Here is a 21453-nt window from a genome sequence, read left to right on the forward strand (position 1 = left end):
TACTTGGATTTAATGTTCCTTCGTAGCTGGAGGTGAAGAGAACAAATGATGTGTAACACCCTCTCTGGTGACAAATTGGTTACTCTTCAGATAAGGCAGGTGCAGAAAGGTTTGTAAAAGCAATGGGCCCACACATTCACTCTTGGTAACCATTAAGAGAAATCTGTCAGGGTTAGGGTTAAAAGCATGACTGGCTTATTAAACGATTGCTGAGGCAAAAGCCCTTGTAAATGAATTGTGAATTCCTCAATAATTGACACGTCATTTATAACAGACGAGGCTCAGTCCTCACCCATAATAAATGTACGTATCATTAGGTAAACGAGGCGGCACGGTGGACGACTGGTTAGAGCGTCAGCCTCACAGTTCTGAGGACCCGGGTTCAATCCCCGGTCCCGCATGTGTGGAATTTGCATGTTCTTCCCATGCCTGCGTGGGTTTTCTCTGGGCACGCCGGTTTCCTCCCATATCCCAAAAACATGCATTAATTGGAGACTCTAAATTGCCCGTTGGTGCGAATGGTTGTTTGTTTGTATGTGCCCTGCGATTGGCTGGCAACCAGTTCAGGGTGTACCCCGCCTCCTGCCCGATGACAGCTGGGATAGGCTCCAGCACGCCCGCGACCCTAGTGAGGAGAAGCGGCTCAGAAAATGGATGGATGGATAGGTAAACGATTGAAGTCCATGTGACTAAAATAAGGACTTGGTACCTGTTGTAAAGTTTTATAGATTAATTTTATAGCTGTTCCAAAGTTCCTTTGGTGTTTTGCATGTGACTGACTGGTAGTTGTCCTGCCTGGAAAATAATGTTAAAGATAAATGTTTTTTTTAAGCTGATCTGGCATTTCATTCATTTCCTATACACTGATGAGCAGATGAAATGGAAAACTCATCACAAATATGCAAACGCTGCACAGGTCTCCAAGTGTTGTTTCCTGGGATGATAAAAAGTGTGATCTTGCTGGTCTTGATGGACCAACAGTACCTTATACATGATACTATGGATCTCGTGCAAGTACTTTTGATGTCAACTTGCCTAGACTCATACTTGATTTTAGACCCCCTTGCAGTTAATGCTCTGCTTGATATTTTACAATGAGGACCTGCCTATTACTGATGGACCTGTCTCACGCGTGATAGAGGTTGTCGACCTCATGTAAGTGCTTGATGGTGTGGGTCTGCTTCATACTTGATTGTTCATAACGGGCCCTCATATGTGTTATGGTACGAATACGCTGAATCTTCGACCTCAAAGAAGACAACTAAAAAAGAGCAATTCAAAAGGATTTAATTGAACTAAGGGAGCACTAGAACGTAAGCAACAACCATGAAGTAAAAACAGAAACCTACGGCAACAGAAGTGTCAACGCGAATAAATAAAGACTCAGTGGTAACAAACTAAAATAGATGGACAAAACCAGAAAAGGTCAAAATAAGAACTGAATAGAAGAAATAATAATAGGTATTATCATTAAAGTAACATATCTTAAAGAACCGGTAGCGTCCAGATGGCCCATATTTCACTAACAAGTTCTCTTTATGTATTTTTTTGCTCAAGAAAATGAAAATGGAAGTCATTTCCAATAATATTAATCCAGTTTGAGTAATCGGTAAATAATTAATTGGACTGGGAATGTCCCATATACAGTACGTCTAAAATCAATACAGTATGTCGCCATGTCTTGGTGTGACATCAGCAAATGAACGGGAGACCAAATTCGCTGCGTAGTGGACCAAGGAATGTACTATACTATAAAGTGACAGTATTTCCCCATAATTTCCACTGTTGGTTGGAATCCTCACTCCTCCAAAATAAAACATTTTCAGGAAATTAAAAAAGTACCATCTTGCTTGAGTTTGCAAACACTGACTTGTTAAAGTTGGTTATTATACCTTATATTGCTATCATATACTGTTGCACACTCACATCAACACAACAACACCCCAAAATTATGTTCAATCGCTAATTTGATATGCTAAAAAAAATTCACTAATTGATTATGCTGTCATTAATTAAAATGGTAGAATACTGTGAGGACCTGCCTGATGCGGCACTTTATCACCCAGCAATTAGTGTCCTCAGGTTCCAATTACTTATTGAGTGTTGTGAAAAGAAATGGTGATTCAACACAGTGGTTAATATGCCAATGTCCCAACTTGTTTTGCAAAAAAAAAAAAAAAGCAGTTTTGGATTTTGAACATTACAATCTTGTCTTTGTTGTGTATTTAATTCAATAAAGTTGGGAAAGTATTTGCAAATAATTGTATTGTGTTTTTATTTACATTTTACACAATGTCCCACCTTCATTAGAATTGGGGTTTGTACATACTGCATAAAGTATATACTGTACACCTCAACACATTAAGAGTTGGGTTTTGAATACTTGTAAAATGCATTCCTTCGTGGAACACATACATAAATTACTAGTCAGTTGTGATCCACTAATTATGGGGTGCCGGTCTCAGCCAAAAACGTCAGGGGCCGATTTTGTTCTTTGTCCCACTCCATACCTTCCTCAAGCCACTACTTGATGGTCGTAAACTGCCTCAAGCTTGATGGACATGTCTCATACTTTATGGCTCTGTATCATACATGACAGACCTGTCTCATACATGATACTAAGGACCTGTCACATACAGTAACTGCCTCATATTTGATGGTTTATGAGGGTCTGATACTTGATTGTCCTCTGTCATACATGCTTCGCACCTGCCTGGTACATGATGTTGCATGATATTTTAATTCAAATATTTTATTTATTGTACTTATTATAGTCCTTCAAGAGAAAATTCAACTCACATTGTGATGTATAGTGTATGTTACACACCACACATAACCAGATCACGCACATGCAATCACGCAAAGAGCGATTCAGAGGGAAAGGGTCACACATAGAGTGATGTACCACTTGAGCTGGGGTAAGGCCTAATACATCCTCATGACAGTAGTTAACAGTGGGGAAAATTGATTATGAGAGCCTGCCTCCGATTTGATTATGAGGACCTCCCTAATATTGTACTGAAAAGACCTGTCATGGCTGATGGATCTGCCACATTCTTGCTGCTGTTGACTTCATGCCAGCACTTGATGGTGTGGAACTGCTTCATTCTTAATGGACTTGTGGCATACTTGATGGACCTTTTTCATATATGAAGTGATGACTTACTTCATATTTGATGAAACTGTCTCACGCTTGATGATGTGGACCTGTCACACACCTGATTGGTGTAGGTCGGACTTGCCTCATTCTTCACCTGCCTTGTGCTTGATGGTGTGGATCTCATCCAGTGGCAGTTCTAGGAGGGGCCAAGGGGGGCAGTGCACCCTCAACACTTGCATATCGTTACTACGCAGCGCTGTACTAAGACATCAGCAAGTCATGCCCTAAAACTACACTTTTTTGTTGCACAATGAAACCAAGCAATGAGTCACTAATCACAGCACAACCTATTAAATATATTGTCTTTGTCGTGTATTCAATTAAATATAGGTTGAACATGATTTGCAAATCATTGTATTCTGTTTTGGCGGCACGGTGGGCGACTAGTTAGACCGTCGGCCTCACAGTTCTGAGGACCGGGGTTCAATCCCCGGCCCTGCCCGTGTGGAGTTTGCATGTTCTCCCCGTGCCTGCGTGGGTTTTCTCCAGGCACTCCGGTTTCCTCCCACATCCCAAAAAACATGCATGGTAGGTTAATTGACAACTCTAAATTGCCCATAGGTGTGAATGTGAATGGTTGTTTGTTTGTATGTGCCCTGCGATTGGCTGGCGACCGGTTCGGGGTGTACCCCGCCTTCTGCCCAATGATGGCTGGGATTGTCACGATCGGCAATGCCGTAAGGGCAGATCCCACAAAATAGACTCCAGGTCAGAGGTCCGAACAATTTTAATTATATGGCAGAGCATGTGATGGCGAGACATACGAAACTAAAGGAACTCACAACCAGAGAGAAACAAAAACAGATAACGCAGGGAGACGCGACAAACGGTCCGTGTGGTATAATCGTATTGAGCCTAAATTTGGACAGCGGTCAGAACGGCGGCAAACACGGGGGGGAAAAAACGAGTGAATATTCCGACGCCCACACACTGTCACGGTGCCCCCTAAAAAGGCTGATGATTACAATGCATGACAGGTGCGTCACCGATGTCCACGCCCACCCAGACACTGCAACATAAAGAAAAACAACTTGAAACACAGGGCCATGACAGTATCCCCCCCTCAAAGGACGCCTCCTGGCGGACCACCCGGCTACTGCGGGTGGAGAGAGTGGAAGGCCCAGAGAAGGGACGGATCTAGGATCCAAGAGCGGGGAACCCAGGAACGCTCCTCAGGGCCGTAACCCTCCCAGTCGACCAAATACAGCACACCCCTGCCCCTTCTTCTGGAATCCAATAGTTCACCCACCGTGTACACTGGCTCACCATCAACCATCCGCAGAGGAGGAGGAGGCACCGCTGGTGGACACAGGGGGCAAGGAGACATGGAATACCGGGTGAACTTTCATGGTGGGAGGGAGCCGAAGTTTAACTGCCACCGGGTTAACAACAATTTCGAAAGGACCAATATACCAAGGACCCAGTTTTTTAGAACCCCCAGCCAAATGCAAATCTCGTGTGGACAACCAGACCTTCTCACCAGGACGTTAGGGAGGACCTGAGATCCGATGACGATCAGCTAACTGCCTGTTGCGAGCCTCAGTACGGGACAAGCCCGCCCTTGCATCCCGCCACACCCGATGAGCCCTTCGGAGATGGACCTGTACAGACGGGACGACCACCTCCCTCTCCTGCGAAGGGAACAACGGCGGCTGGTAACCGTATGCAGTCATGAATGGCGACCGTCCAGTAGCAGAGCAAACGAGGGTGTTATGCGCATATTCCACCCAAGGCAGGTGAGAAGACCACGAGGAGGGGTGCTGATGGCAAACACAGCGAAGAGCAGCCTCCACATCTTGATTCGCCCTCTCAGCCTGGCCGTTGGTCTGCGGGTGGAAACCGGATGAACGACTGGAGGACGCCCCCAGCGCTTTGCAGAACAACCTCCAGACCCGAGAGACGAACTGCGGCCCCCTGTCAGACACCAGATCAGCAGGAATACCATGAACTCAGAAGACATGGTCGACAAGGAGTTTAACAGTCTCAAAGGAGGACGGCAGCTTCGGCAGAGCAACGAAATGGGCCATCTTGGAAAATCTGTCGACAACACTCAGGATGACTGAGTTCCCTCCAGACAGCGGAAGGCCCGTGATGAAGTCCAAGGCGACGTGGGACCAGGGGCGGGAAGGAATGGGCAGTGGACGAAGAAGACCAGCTGGAGGACGATGGGACATCTTGCTACGGGCACACACTGAGCATGCCGAAACATATTCTTTAACGTCCCTGCGTAGTCCCTGCCACCAGAACCGTTGGGAAATGAGGAAAAGTGTCCGACTGACCCCAGGATGGCAAGCGACTCTAGAAGTGTGTCCCCACTTCAACACCTCTGGACGTAAAACGACCGGAACAAACAATTTGGAACACCACCCGGGGCCTGGACGTCCCTCCCCGCCTCCTCCACCTTCTTCTCAACCGCCCACTGAAGCGCTCCCACCACCCGGGTCCCAGGTAGAATGGTCTCCACAACAGGCTGAACAGCAGTCGGGCCATGCAGCCTAGACAAGGCGTCAGGTTTGCCGTTCTTCAACCCAGGGCGGTAAGTGATGATGAAGTCGAAACGGGTAAGGAACCGGGCCCAACGTGCTTGAGTCTTTTAGCAGTCCGGAGGTAAGAGGTTCTTGTGGTCGGTGAAAACTTGAAAAGGTTCCTTCGTACCCTCCAGCCAATGCCTCCAATCCTGCAGTGCCAGGACAATGGCCCCAGCAGCTCTCTATTTCCCACATCGTAATTGGCCTCTGCAGGGCTCAGGCGCCTAGAGAAGAAGGCGCAGGGGTGTAGCCTCTGGTCGACCGGGGACCTCTGGGACAGGACCGCCCCCACACCTGAATCAGATGCGTCCACCTCGACAACAAAAGGAAGGTCAGGATTAGGATGATGTAACACAGGAGCCTTCACAAACAATTGTTTAATATGATCAAAAGTCACTTCTGCCTTAGGGGTCCATACAAATGGTATCTTATTGGAAATAAGTCTAGTCAGAGGTCCCACTTTAAGGCTGTAATCACGGATAAATCGCCTATAAAAATTAGCAAAACCCAAAAACCTCTGCAACTGCTTCCTAGACATTGGAGTTGGCCAATCAACCACAGCCTGGATCTTGGCTGGATCGGCCCGAAGCTGGCCCTTTTCCACAATGAACCTCAAAAACTGTACCGACTCCGCATGGAACTCACACTTCTCAGCCTTGACGTAAAGACGGTTTTCCATCAAGCGCTGCAACACCATGCGGACATGTTGGAGATGTTCACGTAGATCACGGGAAAAGATTAAGATGTCGTCCAAGTACACAAAACAGAATACATTTATCATGTCCCGGAGCACATCATTAATAAGACACTGAAACACAGCGGGTGCATTAGTGAGTCCAAAAGGCATGACTAAGTACTCAAAATGACCTAATGGAGTATTGAACGCAGTCTTCCACTCATCTCCCTCCTTCATCCGCACCAGGTGATAGGCATTTCGCAGATCTAATTTTGTGAACACCTTTGCAGACTGTAAAGGGAGCAAACGCCGAGTCCAACAGCGGGAGAGGATACTTATTTTTTTTATCGTGATGTCGTTAAGACCCCGGAAATCGACACAGGGTCGCAGGGTCCCGTCCTTTTTAATCAATAAAAAAAAAAATCCGCCGCCCACTGCCGACGATGAGGGACGAATCAACCCAGCAGCTAGCGAAGTGGAAATATAATTCTTTAATGCCTCTTGCTCAGGCTTGGAAATCTGATACAGCCTCGCACATGGTAGTGGAGCCTCGGGAATCAACTCTACGGAACAGTCGTATGGACGATGCGGAGGCAAAGACTGGGCGCGATCCTTACTGAACACTAGTTGCAAATCATGGTACTCAGCCGGTACTTTAGCCAAATCGATGTGCTCGTCTTGAACACGGGGGGTGGTAGTCAACATGGCAGACTGAAGACAATGAGAATGACAAAATAGGCTCCAATTCACAATCTGTAGTTGATCCCAATTAATATCTGGATTATGAAGTTTTAACCACATTAATCCCAGCACAACTGGAGCAGATTGACAGGGCATTACAAAAAAATCACAGCGATTCGATGTGGTTACCCGAGAGCTTTAAACACAGTGGAGCCGTAATGTGTGTTGTAACCGCCAGGAGACGCCCATCCAAATCAAGAACTTTTCTCGGTTTGCTAAGTCTGTACAGTGGACAATTTAGAGTCTCTATCACACAGGAGTCCACAAAACACTCATCAGCTCCGGAGTCAATTAACGCGGAAACCTTCACACTGCCACCAAATCCAGATACTTTGCCCGGCAATTGTAGTCTCTTGTTCGATCCAGTTCTCAATTCACCGGATACCAAGTCTTCATCAAAATACTCACACGATGAGACGTTCTTTCCGGAGGCAGAAGGTGCTGTCACCACCACCTGGCCGCTCTGCTTGGAACGCGTAGCGTCACTTCCCCGTGAAAGTCTTGCCATGCAGGTGGATACCTTGTGTCCTGGTCGGCCGCAGTACAGACACGCCCCCGCTCTCATGCGTCTCCGACGTTCCGTCTCCGCCAGTCACCCCCCGCTGAGTTGCATCGGCTCCTCCACGGCCAGGGCCGGCTCCCTCGTCGACGCGGAGGTGGATGGGGGAACACAGGCGGAGTCTTCCATGGCGGACGAAGAATGTCCCGGGGAAGCTGACTCAAAAAAATGCGCCAACTCATCTTTGACGGCAGGACAGAGTCCCCGACGAAAAATGCCGCTCAACGCAACATCGTCGAATCCACTCTCTACTCCCAGGATGCGGAACGAAATGGAGTATTCGGCTACTGACAAGTCCCCCTGGGAATGGTCCAACAACCGACTACCGGCTTCCTTGCCCTTGACGGGGTGATCAAAAACTCTCCTCAGTTCAGATACGAATGCCGGGAAGGAGGAACGTAACGCTGGGTTGGCGCTGCTGACCGCCATCACCCACGATGCCGCCTGACCCGTAAGTAGACTCATTATAAAAGCCACCTTCGTCTTATCCTGGGCATACGTGACCGGTTGTTGGTCAAATACTAGGGTACATTGATAAATAAATTGACCGCATCCGCCGAGCTCCCCAGCATAACGAGGTGGATTTGGGAGATAAGCTTCCCTGGCGGGTGGCACCGCGCCCACCGTGTTGGTGGCGGGTGCTCTTGCCAGAACCCGAGGTAATCCAAGTGCACACACCTGATCAACCCGAGAACTCAGTGTACTAAGATGGGTCGTTAACGCCGTAATTGCCTCCCTGAGCTCGTGTAACGATGTCTCGTGTCTACCTACCAAATGTCCCTGACTTGCCAACGCGTGGCGAAAAGAGTCGGAGTTTGTGGGATCCATTTCTGGTCGGAATATTCTGTCACGATCGGCAATGCCGTAAGAGCAGATCCCACAAAATAGACTCCAGGTCAGAGGTCCGAACAATTTTAATTATATGGCAGAGCATGTGATGGCGAGACATACGAAACTGAAGGAACTCACAACCAGAGAGAATCAAAAACAGATAACGCAGGGAGACACGACAAACGGTCCGTGTGGTATAATCGTATTGAGCCTAAATTTGGACAGCGGTCAGAACGGCGGCAAAAACGAGTGAATATTCCGACGCCCACACACTGTCACGGTGCCCCCTAAAAAGGCTGATGATTACAATGCATGACAGGTGCGTCGCCGATGTCCACGCCCACCCAGACACTGCAACATAAAGAAAAACAACATGAAACACAGGGCCATGACAGGGATAGGCTCCAGCACGCCCGCGACCCTAGTGAGGAGAAGCAACGCAGAAAATGGATGGATGTATTCTGCTTTTATTTATGTTTAACACATAATATATATCCATCCATTTTCTGAGCCGCTTCTCCTCACTAGGGTCACGGGCGTGCTGGAGCCTATCCCAGCTGTCATCGGGCAGGAGGCGGGGTACACCCTGAACTGGTTGCCAGCCAATCGCAGGGCACATAGAAACAAACAACCATTCGCACTCACAGTCATGCCTACGGGCAATTTAGAGTCTCCAATTAATGCATGTTGTTGGGATGTGGGAGGAAACCGGAGTGCCCGGAGAAAACCCACGCAGGTACGGGGAGTATATATATATATATAATTTAATGCATATTATGGTTAGGGGGTGAGCAGTTCAAACGTTGTCGTCCTAGATTCTAGATTCTGGGTGTACCTATTTGATTATGAGTACGCGGATTATACTTAATTGTGCCATATGGCTCGGGTTTACTTCCCAATCGATGGCTCATACTTGACGATGAAGACCTTTCTGAAAGGTAATTGTCCTGTCTGGTTTGGCTCCGACCTGCCTGATACTTACGTCGCGCTACCGCCTCGGGAACGCAACGCTAAACCACCAAGACGCGCACCAGGCGCAGCTTGGGAGGAGCTTGGCATAGCTCGGCTTTTTTCATGCCATTGTCGAAGACACGCTTTGGAGAGGAGCTATACAGCGAAAGGTGAGTCCACTACTCGCGTGCTTGTAAACTTTTGAATGTGGACTGGTGACACAAATGTATCATTTTAAACCAGGAATTGTTCGACAATACTTGTACCAGCGTCAAATAGTTTTTTTTTTTTTTTTTTTTTTTTTGGTGGGGGGGGTTAGATTTGAGAGTGCAAAAAAAAAAAAAAAAAAAAGAAGTCCAAAACAATACGCTTCAATCACGCTTTGCTTATCTGTGAATTTGCACCTGTCGAACATGTGTAAGTATGACGTATATGGAAACCTAGTATTCACTTGGATAGAGAGAATTTACCCACGGAGTTGGATACATACGTTTTTGTCATATGGTCATTGCTATGGAATAACTGACTCTTTTATTCTGGATTTCGCTGCAGCGGGTGTATTGGACGCATTGGCTGCTTGTTTGGACATTAAGCCATGAACACGTTTTCAATGCTTCGTAAAGTACTCGTGTCGCCTGCAGCTTCCCCGCTGTGATATAAAAATAATAGAGGACGCATACGCAGACTGCTCATGCAAAACTCCGGTAAGTTATTGTGTGTTACATTGCCTTTTATATGTCACAGCTAATGGCTGCATGACTTTAAATTTTTTAAACAAGCATATCTACCAATGTGAAACACGTGTGCATGAACCCAAATGGAAATAATGAAACAGTTTACCTTGCATAATGCCGCTTTATCAAAAGGTCATCAAGGCTGCATCACCATGCCTAATTTGTTGAGTAGTGTATTTTTCTGAAACAAAGCATAAATCCTAAAGTGTCTTCATAAAGTAAAACAATGACATTGTAGAGTACATTTTGGCATAATAATTAATGGCATTTCTTTCAAAAATGTTTTTTTTTTTTTTGTGAGGGGAAAATAGTGCATCTGCAGTTCTGGTGCATTGAAGTGACATGACACCATCATTGTTTCATGTAGCCTATAAACTGGCACGGGGGTTGGTGTCAAACCATACATCCATCAATCAATTTTCTGAGCCACTTATCCTCACAAGGGTCGCAGGAGCGCTGGAGCCTATCCCAGCTATCTTCGGGCAGGAGGCAGGGTACACCCTGAACTGGTTGCCAGCCAATCGCAGGGCACATATAAACAAACAACCATTCACACTCACATTCACACCTATGGGTAATTTAGAGTCTTCAAATAACCTACCATGCATGTTTTGGGGATGTGGGAGGAAACCGGAGTGCCCGGAGAAAACCCACGCAGGCACGGGGAGAACATGCAAACTCCACACAGGCAGGGCCGGGGTTTGAACCCCGGTCCTCAGAACTGTGAGGAAGACGCTCTAACCAGTCTACCGTTCCACGGTGTCAAACTAAATAAACACAAATTTAAGAAAAATAGCAAAATGCACATAATTGGTGAATCTTGCATACACAAGCATCTACTTTTCATCCGATTCCACTGATGAGTGTATTTCATTTGGAGTGGAAGCAGGTGGAACCAAATGCTGACAACTGCAACAAGAGGCATGAAGAGCATCAATTACACTTTACAAATTACGCTGCTTTAGGGTTTTTCGTAACATAGTTTGGATTGAGTGTTTATGCAATATAGGCGGCATGGTGAACAACTGGTTAGTACATCTGCCTCACAGTTGTGAGGACCCGGGTTCAAATCCGGCCTGTGTAGAATTTGCATGTTCTCCCCGTGCATACGTGGGTTTCCTCCCACATTCCAAAAACATGGCAGGTTGATTGAAGACTCTAAGTTGACCGTAGGTGTGCATATGAGTGTGAATATTTGTTTGTCTATATGTGCCCTGCAATTGGCTGGCAACCAGTTCAGGGTGTACCCTGCCTCTCAGCTGAAGTCAGCTGAGATAGGCACTAGCACACCCACGACCCTAGTGAGCATAAAAAATGGATGGACTGATGGATGGATGGTTATGCAATAAAAGGGTGGGGAGCAAGTAAATATCCACTTTATTTACCTTCATGTCAGGGCTGGAATGCTTCAGGTTACTTGATTTGATGATATTTTGTATAATGAGAGAAACAGGAATGGAGTTTACTTGGAAATAAACAGTAAAGATGTTTAAATGACCCACATTGAAATAAATAAGGCTGAGGTTCACTTTCAGTTCAGAGAGTTTGAACGTGGTAGGCCACTGAAGGATTAGGACTAAAAATTCTTGTTCTTTCTTCAGGGTATATGCCATGATGATTTGGGGGGTGGGGATGCTGAATGTGATGAATTGTGACATGTTGTATGCTTTCAGTGTAGTAAAAATGACAGTAATTGTTATAGAAAAACAAATATGCTTGCCGTGACTTTCTTTGCTGTTTTTTGTCCTTGACAGAAGTAAGGCGTGCCTGTTTCCCTCTCAGGTGTTTGGACAACCTGGGGAAGAAATGAGCCCCCCAGACACATCTAACAGCACAGGAGAATGGGAGGCTTATGAAACCGGCGTGTGGACTCTGCCCAACGGAAGCATGGATTTAGACCATCATGGTTTCCATACAGACATTACCAAGCACCTCGGGGTGCAGATCACCCTCATCACAGCTTATTCCCTAATCATCCTGCTGGGGCTTCTCGGGAATGCTCTTGTTATTTACATGATCATTCGTTACAGGAACATGCGAACAGTGACAAACTTCTTCATAGCCAATTTAGCGCTCGCAGACCTGCTTGTTGACACGTTTTGCCTCCCCTTCACGCTGGTCTACACCCTGCTAGACGAGTGGATGTTCGGAGCGGTGCTGTGCCACATGGTGCCCTTCGCCCAGGCACTGAGCGTGCACGTGTCCATCCTAACCCTGACAGTCATCGCCCTGGAGCGCTATCGCTGCATCGTCTTCTACCTGGGCCAGCGCCTCACGTGGCATTCCAGCTTCCTCATCATGGCTTTCACTTGGACTATCTCGGCGGTCCTGGCGGCACCCTTGGCCATCTTCAGAGAGTATCGCTATGAAGAGATCCCCTCCATTAATCTGCACATCGCTGTGTGCTCCGAGAAGTGGCCTTATGGGACCAACCGGGACGGCGTCATCTACAGCCTCTCCATGCTGCTCCTACAGTACATTATCCCTCTAGCGATCATCAGTTATGCTTATATTTGCATCTGGGTCAAGCTGAAGAATCACATCAGCCCATCTACTCGCAACGATAGCATTATGCGCCGCAAAAAGACCACCAAGATGTTGGCTCTGGTGGTGGTGGTGTTTGCCATCTGTTGGCTCCCCTTCCACATATTTCAGCTGGCCAGTGATCTGGACCTGGTTCTCAATTTCAAGGAATATAAACTGATATACACAGTGTTCCATATTGTGGCTATGTGTTCCACTTTTGCCAACCCGCTCCTCTACGGCTGGATGAATAAAAACTACAGAAATGGATTCTTAATGGTCTTCTGCTGTGAGGATAAGCCGGATTCTTTCCACCCCGAAGGCTCCGTCAGGACTCGCTCTATGAGGCGGCTGACGCTCAACGGTCGTAATGGTGGACACCCGCCAGCTGCCGTGTGAGAAGACATTTGAACATGTTGCTATTTTGCGGCACTTATGGTGCAAAGTAGGAATGGGCATTTCACAAAATTTCCTCAATATTTTTCTAATGGGACGAGAGAATCTCTCTCCTTCATGCTCTCTTAATGTTCTGAACTCCTGTTTCCATTTCAGTGTTGTACTGAGCAAAATAACGCATGTCAACCCATGCACGGGGCCCTCCACATCAAATTTTCTTCTTTTCCTTTCGGCTTGTCACTTTAGGGGTCACCACAGCGCGTCATCATTTCCATGTAAGCCTATCTCCTGCATCCTCCACTCGAACACCAACTGCCCTCATGTCTTCCCTCACGACATCCATCAACCTTCTCTTTGGTCTTCCTCTAGCTCTCTTGCCTGGCAGCTCCATCCTTATCATCCTTCTACCAATATACTCGCTATTTCTCCTCTGGACGTGTCCAAACCATCGAAGTCTGCTCTCTCTAACTTTGTCTCCAAAACATCAAACCTTGGCTGTCCCTCTGATTAGCTCATTTCTAATTTTATCCAATTTGGTCATTCCAAGAGCGAACCTCAACATCTTCATTTCCGCCTCCTCCAGCTCTGCTTCCTGTTGTCTCTTCAGTGCCACTGTCTGTAAGTCCTCCACCCTTGCTATCACTTCTCCCTGTAGCCTCACTCTTCCCCCACCACCCCTCTCATTCATGCACATATATTCTGTTTTACTTTGGCTAATCTTCATTCCTCTGCTTTCCAGTGCATGTCTCCATCTTTCTAACTGTCCCTCCACCTGGTCACTGCTTTCACTGCAGATCACAATGTCATCTGCAAACATCATGGTCCACGGGGATGCCAGTCTAACCTCATCTGTCGCCTATCCATCACCACTGCAAACAGGAAGGGGCTCAGGGCTGATCCCTGATGCAGTCCCACCTCCACCTTAAATTCGTCTGTCACACCTCACCACTGTTCTGCTGCCCTTGTACATGTCCTGTATTATTCTAACATAGTTCTCTGCCACTCCAGACTTCTGCATGCAGTACCACAGTTCCTCTCTGGGTATTCTGTCATAGGCTTTCTCTAGATCTACAAAGACACAATGTAGCTCCTTCTGACCTTCTCTGTACCTTTCCATCAACATCCTCAGGGCAAATAATGCATCTGTGGTACTCTTTCTAGGCATGAAACCATACTGTTGCAAATACTCACTTCTGTCCTGAGTCTAGCCTCCACCATTCTTTCCCATAACTTCATTGTGTGGCTCATCAACTTTATTCCTCTATAGTTATCACAGCTCTGCACATCACCCTTGTTCTTAAAATGGGCACCAGCACACTTTTGCTCCATTCCTCAGGCATCTTCTCACGCACTAGAATTCTATTGAACAAGCTGGTAAAAAACCGCACAGCCGCCTCTCCTAGATGCTTCCATACCTCCACAGGAATATCATCAGGACCCACTGCCTTTCCATTTTTCATCCTCTTTAATGCCTTTCTAACTTCCCCCTTACTAATCATTGCCACTTTCTGGTCCACCAAACTTGCCTCTTCTACTCTCCCTTCTCTCTCATTTTCCTCATTCATCAACTCCTCGAAGTATTATTTCCATCTATCTAGCATACTACTGGCACCATTCAACATATTTCCATCTCTATCCTTAATCACCCTAACCTGCTGCACATCCTTCCCATCTCTATCCCTCTGTCTGGCCAACCTGTATAGATGCTTTTCTCCTTCTTTAGTGTCCAACCTGGCATACATGTCATCATATGCCTCTTGTTTGGACTTTGCCACCTCTACCTTTGCCCTATGTCCCATCTCAATGTATTCCTTTTGCCTCTCCTCGGTCCTATCAGTGTCCCACTTCTTCTTGGCTAACCTTTTTCCTTGTATGATTTCCTGTACTGTGAGGTTGCTTCTTTCCTTTCCTGCCAGAAGATACACCAAGTACTCTTCTGCCTGCTTCTCTGATCACCTGGGCTGCAGTGGTCCAGTCTTCTGGAAGCTCCTCCTGTCCACCAAGAGCCTGTCTCACCTCTTACCGAAAAGCTGCACAACATTCGTCCTGTCTCAGCTTCCACCACATAGTTCTCTGCCTTTGTCTTCCTAATCTTCCTCACCACCACCAGAGTCATCTTACACACCGCCATCCTATGCTGTCTAGCCACAGTCTCCCCTACCACTACCTTACAGTAGGTAACCTCCTTCAGATTACATCGTCTGCACAAGATGTAATCCACCTGCGTGCTTCTACCTCCGCTCTTGTAGGTCACCCTATGTTCCTGCCTCTTCTGGGGAAAAAAAGTGTTCACTACAGGCGTTTGCATACTTTTTGCAAAGTCTACCACCATCTGTCCCTCCAAGTTCCTTTCCTTTACTTACCCATCACTTCTTCATCACCCCTAGTTCCTTCACCAACATGTCCATTACAATCTGCACCAATCACGACTCTCTCTCTGTCTGGGATGCTCAGAACTACTTCGTCTAGCTCCTTCCGGAATTTCTCTTTCACCTCTCGGTCACATCCTACCTGTGGGGCATAGCCACTCATCACATTATACATAACACCCTCAATTTCAAGTTTCAGCCTCATCACTCGATCTGATACTCTTTTCACCTCCGAGACATTCTTAGCCAACTCTTCTTTTAAAATAACCCCGACTCCATTTATCTGCCCATCTACACCATGGTAAAATAATTTAAACCCTGCCCCTAAACTTCTAGCCTCACTGCCTTTCCACCTGGTCTCCTAGACACACAATATATCAACCTTTCTCCTAACCACCATGTCAACCAACTCCCGAGATTTTCCTGTCATAGTCCCAACATTCAAAGTCCCCACATTCAGTTCTAGGCTCTGTGCTTTCCTCTTCTCTTTCTGCTGAAGAATCCGCTGTCCACCTCTTCTTTGACTTCGACCCACAGTAGCTGAATTTCTACCAGCACCCTGCAGGTTGACGGCGCCGGTGGCGGACGTTGTTAGCCCGGGCCACGACCGATCCGGTATGGAATTCTTTGGATGAACGATCATATTTGTTTGGCAAAGTTTTCAGCCGGATGCCCTTCCTGACACAACCCTCTGCATTTATCCGGGCTTGGGACCGGCCTACAGTTTGCACTGGCTTGTGCCCCCCATATTGGCATTGCCCTCCACATCAAATAATGAATATTAATGTTCATCATCAATTAAAAAGTGTAAATTTGAGAAAATTATTCTCTTCTCCTGAGCTAAAGACCTTGAAATCCTTCTTGAGGATTATTGTCCAATAAGTGAATCCTCTCAACGCTTTAACTGTAATTGATAAGAATATTAATCAACATTTAATATGGTTTACCATTTCGACCTCTTCAATACTCATATCTTCTCGATGAAGTGTCACTTATGTCACTCTCCACTTCATCTTTACTGCCTCCTCAGTCGACACCGACCGCTGTACCAGTGATACTGATACTGACAAGAGCGTCTGGCTCTGGCTCTTGTCGGTTACGCACATTCGGTGTCAGTAAAGGTTGAAACCTTTGATAGTTCTTATGAAAACTGTTTTTCTCTCACCTTCTTGACTCCACTGGAATCGCTCTGCTTCAATTTTATCACAACGTGCCAACAAATTAGTTGTCCTGAATTAAGTCAGCACGTGTGCAGTAAGATAATGGAGGAGTCCATTGCATGAGAGGCAATGGGGACGCTTGAGACAATGATAATAGAATAAGCATTTTCATGTATTTTTAAGCGTGTGAATTAAGACTAAAACATTAAACATTGTTTTAAATCAAATAAAACTATGAATCAGTTTTTATGAGACGTTTATGCGCCCCTGGAAATCTCCGGACTCCAGGAAGTTGCCTGTGCTTGCCTAATGGTAAGTCCATCCCTGGTTAGGAGGAGTTGACATAGCGTGGAAGTAGCTCCCATGTCATGTTGTTCTTCAATGAGGGCCTATCTCACTGGCAGAGATGTCACCATGATGCCGAGACTGATCAACCGCGGCGACCCCGGGACCAGAGAGACCAAAATATAGCTTACGCTCTCACCAGGAAGATGTCTGGGAGACGTCTCCGGACAACGTGACAAACATTTTACCCAGAAATCGCTGATATAAGCCTATATACAGTATATATATTATTTAAATAGATATATAACACAGATAATGTGCGTGTGTGTGTGTGCGTGCATTAGATATATAACATATATAATGTGCGTGTGTGTGTGTGTATGTGTGTGCGTGCGTGCTCCATGCTCAGCCGGCGAAGCGCGGACACCGGGACAGTCCTCTTGTGAGGAAAACGCTTTAACGTCCATAAAATCCAAAACATTGGGCCGATTGTTCTGATATTTTCAGAGGTGTTATATTGAAGTGAGCATATGTAGAGACATCCACATACATTTTGGTGATTGATTAATTGCAGTTTTATGACATTAAGCAACGTTAAGATTTTTCTCTATATACACATATTGGAAAATGCTTTAACGTCCATAAAATCCCAAATATATGGGCCATCTTTTTGATATTTTCAGAGTTTGAAGTGAGCATAACTAGAGATTCGCATTTACATTTTGCTGACGATTGATCAAAGTTTTGGGCATTAAGTGACGTTAAGCTTTTTCTATATAATGAGCAAAAACGCTTAACGTCCATAAAATCCAAAATATTGGGGCGATCGTTCTGATATTTTCAGAGGCTGAGGTGGGCACAGGTAGATATGTCCATATAAATTTGGGTGATGATTGATTGCAGTTTTGTGGCATTGAGCTACGTTAAGATTTTTCGCTATAGCGAGCATATAGGGGAGTTGCCAAAATGTATCCAGTGAAATTGGACATGTTTGATTTCTCGGCAACTCACTGGCAATCCGGCTAGTCTCTAAAAGATTCCAGGAGACATCACAGAGACATCTCCGCAACCACCTGAGACTCAAGTCGCCATCAGGTAGCCAACTAGTCTCCAGGCCAGTAAGATAGGCCACAAACTAGTTGAGACTGAATCAACAGTGCCTCTGTTGGTTGCAGCCAAGCAATGCACAGCATTTTGCCTCAGTTGTTTCAAGATGTGATTAATCAATAGTTGATTACCCACAATAGTCAGAATTCCTTACGATCCATTAGGGGTGTCAAACTAATTTTTGTGCCACGGCATATTGTAGTTATGGTTTCCCTCGGAGGGCCGTTATGACTGTGAAGCCATATAAATGTTTGTTTGCCTCAACATATTATGACATATACACAACTATTTTTTAAATCTGAGTCAAAGGACAATATTTTTTTCAACTATGATTCAAGTTAACTTAAAAGGGGGTTTGGTAACAAAGCAAGAATTGCGGAAGTTGACACATGATTTGCCTCGGACCTTGAGTTTGATGACTCGATTGTTATGCCCATCCCTTTTACAAAAGCAGCCTTTTAAACTCAACGATCTGACCTTGAGTTTGTGCAATTACTGTATTTAATTTGTGAATGTTCATAGTGAACCCAGTGTATTCAAATGATTCTCACAAGTGTTAATTATTTATGTAATGTGTTCCTTATTAATGTAAATGACTTGTTGATAAGTAATGTCCACTTAATTATAAAGTCATCTGCATTTATTTAATCATGTGTTCCTGCTTCCCATAGGAAGATGCTATGTTCTTGTGATTACAAGGCCAATTTTACTTTTAAAACACAAATGTATCTATTTGCTGACTTTTTTGTGGTGGCGTTTAGTGCAAACCGAGTGACATTTGAATCAATATAAAGTGTCCACAGAAGGTTGCTGCTGCTTCTCTCTCCACAGGAAGTTAATTATGTTGACTTGAAGGTGCTCCAGATCAGATGCACCAGCATGATTCCTTTTAAAGGAAGTGAGAAACGGGATAATGTGAATGAAGTGCAATGAAGTGTCTTGAAGAATGTGTCGGAGGGCTCTTAAAAGGTATTTAGATTAAGACTCACTCTCTATTTTGTTTTTCAACTCTCAGCTGCTGAGCTGCATGTGCTTTTGCTGGTTGTGTTTTATCAACAACACACCTTACACCCATGAGCTAAACTCCCAGTCAGAAAATGTGACACCATGTCAAACAGAAACCTCTGGTCACAACTGTGTCAAGGTAAGAAGTGTGTGAGTAAATACAGTAATAGCCACTGACAAGACCTTGTGGTGACAAGCAACCACCAAACTTCCAAAGAGACAGTCACGGGGAAAAAAAGAACAGTTTGCTCAGCTAAGTAACTTTCTGAACAATGAAACAGAGAACTTAACAGCAAATAAAGAATTTGAAAACCAAACAGAACAATTGTGGGTCACACATTGGTGTTTTTTTATTTTCCTGGTAATAAAATGCCTGTAGCCAGAGAAGTAATACTGTATCTATACACCCACAGGATGGATTTCATGGCTTAGCCTACATATTCCTTTATGTTCCAGAGAGTCACATATAGAAGCTGCAGTCTTTGACCTACATCATCTGTAGAAAAAAAGACATGCAATGTGCCATGCATTACATGTTTTTTCAGATGCTTTGAGGAATATTGTCATTGTTCAAAATTCATTAGCCATCTGTTCCCCAGTGGAAAATGCTTAAAGGTGATTATAATTTTTTTAAAAAAATAAACAGAGTACCCACTTTAGTATGATTCACATTCGCACTGTTCTGTTAACCAATATGCCACTCTGTTACTGTTGTTTTTTTTGTTTGTTTGTATGTGTGTTTGTTTTACTGATACACAACATTTGTCTCATGCAGTCCACTCTAAACAACATTTCATGAGAATTATAAGTACAGTTATCCCCTCTCCAGCGCTGGGGTTAGGTTTCGTGATAATTGACAATCTGTAATAAAGAAATACCCTATTTAAATACACCCTGACCTGATTTTATAGCATTTACGCCACTTGAATTTTTTTAAGGTCTTTAAACACACTTTTAAAACAATACAAACACATTTAAAATGTATTAATTAAAAATGTACCGGCATTACCAGATAACTAGCAACCCTTTACTGCTCAGTGACTGTTTTTTTTCTTTGTCAATGTCTTTCTGTCTCCAAAGTGTTCTCTGTCAATTGACTGTCTGTTGTCGTACTAGAGCGGCTCCAACTACCGGAGACAAATTCCTTGTGTGTTTTTGGACATACTTGGCAAATAAATATGATTCTGATTCTGATTAAACACATATATCGAGATGGCAAGAACAATGGATAACACCAAAATATTGTACAGTAGAAACACTGCAAAAGAAAAAAAATAGATTAACAAACTGTCATAACACTTAAAAAAAAATCTAAGTGACCCGCGATACAGTGGGCCTTTACTGTAGTTAATTGTTAATTCAGAATCAGCGAGCTAGTTTCTTCACTAATTTGGCGCAAACATATACCATTTAAAACTCATTCACTGCCAATGACTTGAATTCAAATATCCATGTTAACATGGAGGCCTGGCAGTGAAGATTATTATACTGTACTATCTATCCATCCAGTTTTTGTTGCGCTTGTCCTAATTAGGGTCAAGAGTGAGTTGTAACCTAACCCAGCTGATTTTGGGTGAGAGGGTACATACTAGACTGGTCGTCAGTCAATGGCTGGGCATGTGATTAAGACAAAATAATTCAAATTTATTGCCACACCTATTGACAATTTATCTTGAGAGCTATTTTATTGGATAATTTGGAGCAAATATTGACCCATTATGATTAGTACTGTATGTACAGTGTTATCTAGCCATCTGTTATCTTGAACTGCTTATCCTGCTTAGTGTGGCGGGGAAACTGGAGCTTGCAGCTGTCTTTTAGGGCGAAAGGCAGACTCGTACATGCAAAAGGCGCATATACAGTCTCGAGAAACTACCATTCACATCCATATTCACACTGTCACTGAGTGGAACTTAACCCAAGCTGCCTGCACAAAAGTGAAGTGAACCACTACAACTTCAGTGATATACACAGCAATAATGATCCTATTATACAAAAGATAATGATAAATTACAGCATGTACAGCTATATTGTACAATTATATATTGTAATAAGAATTAGTAGAGATTCGAACCCCTAAACCGAGAAGCATCTTCTTCTCAAATTTAACGATCTACAAGGCTTCTCTCACTGCATCCATCAATCTTCCCTTTGCTTCCTACCTGGCAGCTTCATTTCCAGGATCTGGACTGATCCAGCCACTGTCCCTCCTTACAACATGTCCAAACCATCTCAAGATGCCCTCTCTAGCTTTGTCTTCAAACCTTCTAGTCTGTGTTGTCCCCCTGATGAACTAATTCCTTATGCTGTCCATTCTTGTCACTCGGCAAGAGTATCAAATCAAATGTTATATTTTAGGGGAAAACGACTCCTGATAATGTAACAGTTCGTGAGCAGGCTGTATGCAAATATTTAGTTTATTTTTATC

The 21453-nt window shown here is 44.8% G+C and overlaps 2 protein-coding genes across 7 annotated transcripts in view; one reads left to right on the forward strand and one right to left on the reverse strand.

Annotated features, from left to right (window-relative positions):
• flt4 (fms related receptor tyrosine kinase 4) overlaps nucleotides 1–226 on the reverse strand; it is an 87522-nt gene extending 87296 nt beyond the window's left edge. For all 5 annotated transcript variants that reach the window (XM_061786657.1, XM_061786663.1, XM_061786654.1 and 2 more), the window contains exon 1: nucleotides 4–226. The gene's annotated coding sequence lies outside the window, so the exon portion shown is untranslated. The remainder of the gene's footprint in view (nucleotides 1–3) is intronic.
• Nucleotides 227–7975: 7749 nt separating this feature from the next.
• Nucleotides 7976–19841, forward strand: npy7r (neuropeptide Y receptor Y7). Of its 2 annotated transcripts, none has more exons than XM_061787274.1 (3): nucleotides 7976–8115; nucleotides 9999–10150; nucleotides 11935–19841. In XM_061787274.1, exon 3 carries the CDS (start codon nucleotides 11987–11989, stop codon nucleotides 13100–13102), a length of 1116 nt encoding a protein of 371 aa, XP_061643258.1. In that variant the 5' UTR covers nucleotides 7976–8115; nucleotides 9999–10150; nucleotides 11935–11986; the 3' UTR covers nucleotides 13103–19841. The 2 variants fall into 2 exon arrangements, with proteins under 2 accessions (XP_061643258.1, XP_061643257.1); XM_061787273.1 differs by lacking the exon at nucleotides 7976–8115 and adding an exon at nucleotides 9207–9616.
• The last annotated feature ends 1612 nt before the right edge of the window (nucleotides 19842–21453 follow it).

Source organism: Phyllopteryx taeniolatus, chromosome 10, assembly GCF_024500385.1.
Source record: "Phyllopteryx taeniolatus isolate TA_2022b chromosome 10, UOR_Ptae_1.2, whole genome shotgun sequence".
NCBI lineage: Eukaryota > Metazoa > Chordata > Actinopteri > Syngnathiformes > Syngnathidae > Phyllopteryx > Phyllopteryx taeniolatus.

Coding starts and splice junctions, on each gene's coding strand:
- npy7r (XM_061787274.1), top strand. CDS start 11,987: ATGAGCCCCCCAGACACATCTAACAGCACAGGAGAATGGGAGGCTTAT.